We start from the raw sequence: 9082 nt of genomic DNA on the forward strand, positions 1-9082 counted from the left end.
TTGACACCGTGATAAAATAGGCGAAAGGAATAAACAAACATTTCTCCAAAGATGACATACAGAATGCTAACAAACATATGAAAAGATGCTCAACATCACTCATTATCAGAAAAATGCAAATCAAAACTATAATGAGGTACCATTCCATGCCAGTCAGAATGACTGCTATCCAAAAGTCTACAAGCAATAAATGCTGGGGAAGGTGTGGAGAAAAGGGAACCCTCTTACACTGTTAGTGGGATTGCAAAGTAATACAGCCACTGTGGAGAACACTGTGGAGATTCCTTAAAAAAACAAGCACATACACAGATACAGACACACACAGACACATACACACACACACACACACGCACACACAACTGTAAATAGAACTGTCATACGACCCAGAAATCCCACTTCTGGGCATACACAACAAGGAAACCAGAATTGAAAGAGGCAAGTGTACCCCAATGTTCATCCCAGCACTATTTCTAATAGCCAGGACATGGATGCATGATGGATGTCCATCAGCAGACTAATGGATAAGAAAGCTGTGGTACATATACACAATGGAGTATTACTCAGCCACTTAAAAGGATACGTTTCAATCAGTTCTAGTGAGGTGGATGAAAGTGAAGCCTATTATACATAGTGAAGTCAGCCAGAAAGAAAAAATACCAGTAAAGTAAACTAGCGCATATATGTAGAATTTAGTAAGATGGTAATAATAAACCTGTATGTGAGATAGCCAAATAGACACAGATGTATAGAACAGTCTTTTGGACTCTGAGAGGGGGTGAGGGTGGTATGATTTGGGATAATGGCATTGAAACGTGTAATATTATTTGTCAAATGAATCGCCAGACCAGGTTTGATATAATAGAGAGATATGTTTTCATATCATAAACTATTGATAGCAAGCTTAGATTTTAGAATTATTTCCAACTCCATGCTCCATCTCAACAGGAAAGAGCCAAAGTTGTTGCTGACTCAATCACTCCAAGAGCTGGGAAACCTGAAAAAGAAACTGAACCTGCACTGAGATTTTGTGTCACATTTATGATCGAGCTCCAAGTCCAAGACTGTTTTCCTTTCTTGTACTAGGCAGTCCCTTCCTAAGACTGAAAAGCATGGAAATCGAGTGAGAGAGGTAGGAGATTGTAGACCTCCTCATGTTCAAAAGTAATTTTAATCAGAGAAGCTAGAAAGGACAGAAACTAAGGAAAATAATCAACTGATAGACAATATTAATGGTTTAGCCATTAATCAAACTCAAGGGTCTTTAGTCCCTCCTCAAGGGCCATCGTGGAGAAGGAAATGGCCACCCACTCCAGCGTTCTGCCTGGAGAATCCCAGGGATGGGGGAGCTGGGGGGCTGCCGTCTTTGGGGTCGCACAGAGTCGGACATGACTGAAGCGAATTAGCAGCAGCAGCAGCAAGAACCATGGATGACATTCTGAGCAATATCCTGTGAACAAGTTTAGAGATGCTAAATCCCAAACCAGGCTGAAATTTAAGCACATAGTTGGAGCTAGACAGTCAATGATGTGGACTCCCAATATCCTCAGTAATAGGCCATTAGTAGAATGTCCCAATACTGATCACAGACCCCCATGTTCCACCCTCACTCAGTCATTAAAATATTTCCCCTGAAAGTATTTGGAGATTTGCGTCTTTGAAGCACCAGCTGCTAAAACACCTTGCTCGGTCCTGCAATAAGCACTTTCCCCCTCCTCACTGAAACCCAGTCAGTTCATAAAATTTTTTGCACAGAAGCAAGTAGACAAAGTTTGCGACGGTAACACAACTGACTATTAAGAATGTGTGTATAGAAGGATGATAAATCACTTGTATTTCAGAAATAAACTAGATTTATTGATGTGATTTTTTGAAAACCCTGTATGCAAGACAGCAAAATAGACACAGGTGTGTAGAACAGTCTTTTGGACTCTGTGGGAGAGTGAGAAGGTGGGATGACTTGGGAGCATGGCATTGAAACATGTATAATATCATATATGAAATGAGTTGCCAGCCCAGGTTCAACGCATGATACTAGATGCTTGGGGCTGGTGCACTGGGATGACCCAGAGGGGTGGTACGGGTTGGGAGGAGGGAAGGGGTTCAGGAAAGGGAACACGTGTATACCTGTGGCAGATATATGTTAATGCATGGAAAAACAAATACAATAATGTAAAGTAATTATCCTCCAATTAAAATAAATAAATTTATTTTTTTAAAGAAATCATCCAAAAACCTCCATACCTACATTGAAACCAAGCGCCACCCAAGAGCCAAAAAGTTCCAGAGCAAGACATACCACGTAAATACTCCAGCAACACAGGAACAGAGCCCGGAGCTTCAATATACAGGTTGCCCAAACAGCAAACCATAGACATCTCAAACCTCACTACTGGACACTTCATTGCCCTCCAGAGAGAAGAGATGCAGCTCCACCCACCGGAAGACTGACACAAGCTTCCCTAACCAGGAAACTTGACAAGCCACTCGTCCAACCCCAGCCACAGGGAGGAACCCCCACAATAAAGAGGAACCACAAACTGCCAGAAAGAGAAAGGCCATCCCAAACACAGGAACAACAACAACAAAAATTTAGTAATGAGATTTTGCATGCTTCATGGTTTTGGTTACTATTTCTGTAAACAGTCTGTATTTTAAGTTGATGCTGAGGTAAACACTGGTTGAACATTACCCTTCAATTGCTAGGAGACCAGTGACTTTGTGATGTCACAACTAACCTTCGATTGCTAGGAGACCACTGATTTTGTGATGTCACAGCTTTTTGACTGGGAGGATCTCTGTGATGGTCTAGAGAGTTTCTCTCTGCAGGCCAGACAGACATCATTTGAAGTTGAACCAGCCAAATGAGAAAATTATCTGAAGAAATGTTTCTCTGAGATGGCACATATTTCTTCAGAAATTCAAGATGGGCCTCCTAAAGATGAATCCGCTGGTTCAGAAACCTCCATTAGCTCTTCTTTGTATGATTATACAACTGGGGACTCAGCTTTGAGATCTATGATTGAAGAATATGCTTTTCAGGCTTTGTCTGAGGATCTTGTGATCAAAAGGCCACACTGCACATGTTCTGTCTCTCAAACAGATGATGTGAATGATTTTCTTTCACTCACATTTCCACAAAAACTTTGGCATATAGTTGAAAGTGATCAGTTTGAATCTATTTGGTGGGATGAGACAGGCACATGTATAGTGATAAATGAAGAACTCTTCAAGAAAGAAGTCTTGGAAAGAAAGGATCCTTTCAGAATATTTGAAACCAAGAGTATGAAAAGTTTAATTCGACAGCTTAACCTTTATGGATTTCATAAAAACCGACAAACTGTTCAAAGATCGGCTTCACTACCTGTCTTTCTGGAAGAAGAAAACAACATCTCTCTTTTGCGTAAGGTATTCCAAAATTTTCACTTATTGCCAATATGTCAGATTAAACCATGTGACCTAGAAAGCATGTTCATATATGTAGCTAGAACAGAATATAAACTTGAGTTAACAAATTGTTGAAAAAGCTTTATTTTTTTAAGTTGAAACAGCTGGATGTTAACAAACTTTCCTAGCAACTTGAAACCTGACATAAGTTCTGAAGCTACTTAAAGTGGTATTTACTGTATATATACAACATACTTTTAGTTGAGCGTATTCTTTCCAACATGTTACCTGTTAAAACTACCAACAGAGGTATCTTATTTGATGTTATTTAATTGGTTCCATTAAAGGGATACATTTTTATAACTTAGCTTTGTTTTCCAGTTTTACCTTGGTTTATAAAGAAACTAAATAATTTAATTCTTTGATTTTAGTTACAGACCTACTATAATCCAAATTTCAAAAGAGGCCATCCCCAACTTTTAGTAAGAATGCAAAGAAGAGTTGGAATTAACAATGTGTCTCCAATACCTTCATTAGTTCAAGGTAAGAAGAAGCATGCTAAAGCAAGTGTCAAAAAAGATGATCATAACTCTGAATTTCTTCCAGAAATGAGTGGAGAGAGCGCATTTCCAGCCTCCACAAGTTCAAGTGTGCCTTTCATACAAAAGCCTCATACCAGCCAGGTAGTTGCTAATACAATTGCCCTATCTCCATGTGACTTACCTACCCCATCAGCAATATCAGTTAGACACACAGACCAGATTGTGGTAGATCAATCTGAAGTTTTAAAAAAGTTGACCAGTTTTAATTGGCACTCACAGAGCAGATACACTCAAGTAAACGGCCACGTTGAGGACTTTGCTACTACAAGTACATCTACTTCTCGGAACCACATCGTATCTCCATTACAGAGCAGTTATTCTGGACTGATGGTGGAACCTTCTAAATTTCCAGACAGGCATAGCGATATGTCAGCCCATGACAATCCTTTTCTTAACCTGCAAGAGAGAGGCAACTCATGGTTCTCAGTGCCAACAATCGCTTATACATCTGCCTCCTCTCTTTCGAGTAAACTCATCAATAATCAACAATATGTGAAAACCATCCTAATCAAAACTGACCTATCAAATAGGTGTCAGATTATGGAGCCTAAAGGAGATTGAAATTTACTTTCGGAGATGTCAACAAATAGCTACAATTCTTGTATTTGAACAATAAATTTCCATGTTCATCTTCATAGTTTCATTTTTTATTTTCAAACAAGGAAGAGTAAAATGAGGCTTTAGTTCAATGGTTGGCTATTTTACTGCATGGTTTTATAAACTTGTCAGTTCAAGAAAACATTCGTTATGCATCCTAAGTAAGTGACACCTGATATAATATTTGTAAGCAAGAAAATGAGAACAAAGGGAAAAGAGGTGATGGATGTAAAGTGATTTCTGAAATCATCCCTGATGAAATGAAGGGGTGCCTAAATTAGGATGGTATGGGTGAAGGAAGAGATGTAAATAAAGTTAGAAAAATGAAAATACACAGTATGAACTTTAGCGCATTCACGTATTATATTCTGTTAGTTACTGGTAGAGTCTTAAAAGCTTAGACAGCGATTGCTTTCATTATAGAAATTCATTCTGTCCTTGAAAATATAGATATTGTAGGACGTCCAAAATCTTGATCACAATTATGCCATCACTGTGATCACAAAGATAACATGGCATAATCAGTGGCTGGCCCATGGTCAGCACAAGCTATGTACTTTACAAGTGGTATTCTATAGGGTCATTTTTGCTCTGCTGTCCTTAAGGACCCTCTTTATTTCCTGACACCAAGATTCCACCCTATAATTCCAAATGCATTTTTAGACGTTGCTTACCTGTCGCCACAGAGACAGAATAAATTCCTGGTGGTGACTGCAGCACATCAGCGTGGTTAAAAAGTTCTGGAACAACATGATATCTGTTTTCCTTAGTAATTTCATTATCTTTCTCTTATACTGTGCTTCTGAAGCTACAATCACGCAAATTATTTTCAATCATGCTAAGCTCCTTCTCACAACTTTGTCTCAACAATTTATTCTGATTGGAAGGAACTTATGTTTGCCCTCCCATGAAGGAGAGCACAGATATCAGGTCTTCAATGTATCTTTCACATCAGCTGAAACATAGAGCCTGCCAATGACACATTTTAAGTGTGTACTGAATTATCAATAAAGAAATGTAGTAACCAATCAAATGCTCTACACATTACTCAACAACATTCTATAACCTGCACTACTACCATAATTCACCTTTGCTATTTACTGAGAAAATTTTCCAAGTTGATAGATATTTATGATATTTACATGGATGTACGATTTCTCGGGAGGCATGTATTCCCGTGTTTTGAAGAATATTTCACGTTTTCATGTCATTTTTCTGTTGTGTTATTTTGTTGTGTCAATCAAAGTCTTTTGCATAGGCAAATAGGAGTAGATGCTTTCCTGGAGTTCTCTTGCTTTTTGGAGGACACAATAGGTGTTAACAATTTAATCTCGGATTCCCCTGTCCTTTGCAAATCCAGATTGAACATCTGGAAACTTATGGTTCACAGTCTGTTGAAACTTGGCTTGGAGAATTTTGAGCAGTTCTTTGCCACTCTGTGCTGTTGCTGCTGCTGCTAAGTCGCATCAGTCTTGTCCAACTCTGTGCCACCCCATAGACAGCAGCCCACCAGGCTCTGCTGTTCCTGGGATTCTCCAGGAAAGGACAATGGAGTGGGTTGCCATTTCCTTCTCCAATGCATGAAAGTGAAAAGAAAATGTGAAGCCGCTCAGTCGTGTCTGACTCTTCACGACCTCATGGACTGAAGCCTACCAGGCTCCTCCATCCATGGGATTTTCCAGGCAAGAGTACTGAGGTGGGTTGCCATTGCCTTCTCCGCGACTGTGTGAGGTGTGTGCAATTAAGCAGTTGTGTGGACATTCTTTGGATTGCCTTTCTTTGTGCTTGGAATGAAAACTGACCATTTGCAGTCCTCTGGCTACAGCTGAGTCTCCCAAATTTGCTGGCATATGGAGGGCAGCACACTCAGAGCATCTTCTTTCAGAATTTGAAATATCTCAACTGAATTCCATCACCTCCACAAGTTTGTTTGTAAGTATGCTTCCTAAGTCCCCTAGACTTTGTATTACAGGACGTCCAGCCCTAGGTGAATGATCATGCCATCGTCCTTCACTGGGTCATGAAGATCCTTTGGGCATAGTTCATACATTTATTCTTCCCACCTCCTCTTAATAGCTTCTACTTCTGTTATGTCTGTACCATTTCTGTCCTTTATTGTGCCCACCTGTGTATGAAATTTTCCCCTGGAATCTCTGATTTTCTTGACGAGATCAGTAAGGATGCAATTCTATTTATTTCCCTTATTTATTGGCTTTGATAACTGTGGAAGGTGTTATCTCCTTTTACTATTCCTTAGGACTCTGCATCCAAATGTGTATCGTTTTCCTTTTTCTCTTTTCATTTAGCTTCACTACTCTTCTCAGCTCTTTTTGAGGCCAGGTAACTTTCTGTTCAGTTCAGTTCAGTCGCTCAGTCATGTCCGATGCATTGCAACACCGAATTGCAGCACGCCAGTCCTCCCTGTCCATCACCAACTCCTGGAGTTCACACAGACTAACGTCCTTTGAGTCAGTGATACCATCCAGCCATCTCACCCTCTGTTGTCCCCTTCTCCTCTTGCCCACAATCCCTCCCAGCATCACAGTATTTTCCAGTGAGTCAACTCTTCGCATGAAGTAGCCAAAGTACTGGAGCTTCAGCTTGAGCATCATTCCTTCCAAGGAAATCCCAGGGCTGATTTCCTTCAGAGTGGACTGGTTGGATCTTCTTTCAGTCCAAGAAAGTTTCAAGAGTTTTCTTTCTTCTTTTTTTTTTTTTTTTTTCCAAAACTACAGTTCAAAAGCATCAATTCTTCGGCACTCACCCTTCTTCACAGTCCAACTCTCAAATACATACAATGACCTCAGGAAAAGCCATAGCCTTGACTAGACGGACCTTAGTCAGCAAAGTAATGTCTCTGCTTTTGAATATACTATCTAGGTTGGTCATAACTTTTCTTCCAAGGAGTAAGTGTCTTCTAATTTCATGGCTGCAGTCACCATCTGCAGTGATTTTGGAGCCCCCAAAAAGTAAAGTCTGACACTGTTTCCACTATTTCTCCTCTAATTCCCATGAAGTGATGGGACTGGATGCCAGGTTCTTAGTTTTCTGAAAGTAGAGCTTTAGGCCAACTTTTTCAGTCTCCTTTTTCACTTTCATCAAGAGGCTTTTTAGTTCCTTTTCACTTTCTGCCATAAGGGTGGAGTCATCTGCATATCTGAGGTTATTGATATTTCTCCCAGCAGTCGTGATGCCAGCCTGTGTTTCTTCCAGTAAAGCATTTCTTGTGATGTACTCTGCATAGAGGTTAAATAAGCAGGGTGACAGTATACAGCCTTGATGCACTATTTTCTTCCTTATTTTTAAGTTTTTTTTTAATTTATTTATTCTTATTTTTACCTTATTTTACTTTACAATACTGTGTTGGTTTTGCCATACATTGACATGAATCCACCGCGGGTGTACATGCATTCCCAAACATGACCCCCCTCCCCCCTCCCTCCCCATAACATCTCTCTTGGTCATCCCTGTGCACCAGTCCCAAGCATGCTGTATCCTGGCGATTTGATAGACTGGTGACTCGATTCTTACATGATAGTATACATGTTACAATGCCATTCTCCCAAATCATCCCACCCTCTCCCTCTCCTTCTGAGTCCAAAAGTCGGCTATACACATCTGTGTCTTTTCTGCCGTCTCGCATACAGGGTCATCATTGCCATCTTTCTAAATTCCATATATATGTGTTAGTATACTGTATTGGTGTTTTTCTTTCTGGCTTACTTCACTCTGTATAATAGGCTCCAGTTTCATCCATCTCATAAGAACTGATTCAAATGTATTGTTTTTAATGGCTGAGTAACACTCCATTGTGAATGTGTACCGCGGCTTTCTTATCCATTCATCTGCTGATGGACATCTAGGTTGTTTCCATGTCCTGGCTATTATAAACAGTGCTGCAATGAACATTGGGGTACATGTGCCTCTTTCAATTCTGCTTTCCTCGGTGTGTATGCCCAGCAGTGGGATTGCTGGGTCATAAGGCAGTTCTATTTGCAATTTTTTAAGGAATCTCCACACTGTTCTCCATAGTGGCTGTACTAGTTTGCATTCCCACCAACAGTGTAGGACGGTTCCCTTTCCTCCACACGCTCTCCAGCATTTATTGCTTGCAGATTTTTGGATCACAGACATTCTGACTGGTGTGAAGTGGTACCTCATTGTGGTGTTGATTTGCATTACTCTAACAATGAGTGATGTTGAGCATCTTTTCATGTGTTTGTTAGCCATCCATATGTCTTCTTTGGAGAAATGTCTATTTAGCTCTTTGGTCCATTTTTTGATTGGGTCATTTATTTTTCTGGAATTGAGCTGTAAGGGTTGCTTGTATATTTTTGAGATTAGTTGTTTTTCAGTTGCTTCATTTGTTATTATTTTCTCCCATTCAGAAGTCTGTCTTTTCACCTTGCTTATAGTTTCCTTTGTTACGCAGAAGCTTTTAATTTTAATTAGATCCCATTTGTTTATTTTTGCTTTTATTTCCAGAATTCTGGGAGGTG

The 9082-nt window shown here is 39.9% G+C and overlaps 1 protein-coding gene across 1 annotated transcript; it reads left to right on the top strand.

The window, feature by feature from the left end:
• The first annotated feature begins 2895 nt into the window (after window positions 1-2895).
• Window positions 2896-4547, top strand: LOC108635384 (heat shock transcription factor, Y-linked-like). The gene is made up of 2 exons (XM_018045547.1): window positions 2896-3405; window positions 3816-4547. The coding sequence occupies exons 1-2, from the start codon at window positions 2896-2898 to the stop codon at window positions 4545-4547; spliced, it is 1242 nt and encodes a 413-aa protein (XP_017901036.1).
• Window positions 4548-9082: the final 4535 nt, after the last annotated feature.

This window comes from Capra hircus, unplaced genomic scaffold (assembly GCF_001704415.2).
Source record: "Capra hircus breed San Clemente unplaced genomic scaffold, ASM170441v1, whole genome shotgun sequence".
Lineage (NCBI taxonomy): Eukaryota > Metazoa > Chordata > Mammalia > Artiodactyla > Bovidae > Capra > Capra hircus.

Coding starts and splice junctions, on each gene's coding strand:
- LOC108635384 (XM_018045547.1), top strand. CDS start 2,896: ATGGCACATATTTCTTCAGAAATTCAAGATGGGCCTCCTAAAGATGAA. Junction 3,406..3,815: donor ACATCTCTCTTTTGCGTAAG/GTATTCCAAAAT, acceptor CTTTGATTTTAG/TTACAGACCTACTATAATCC.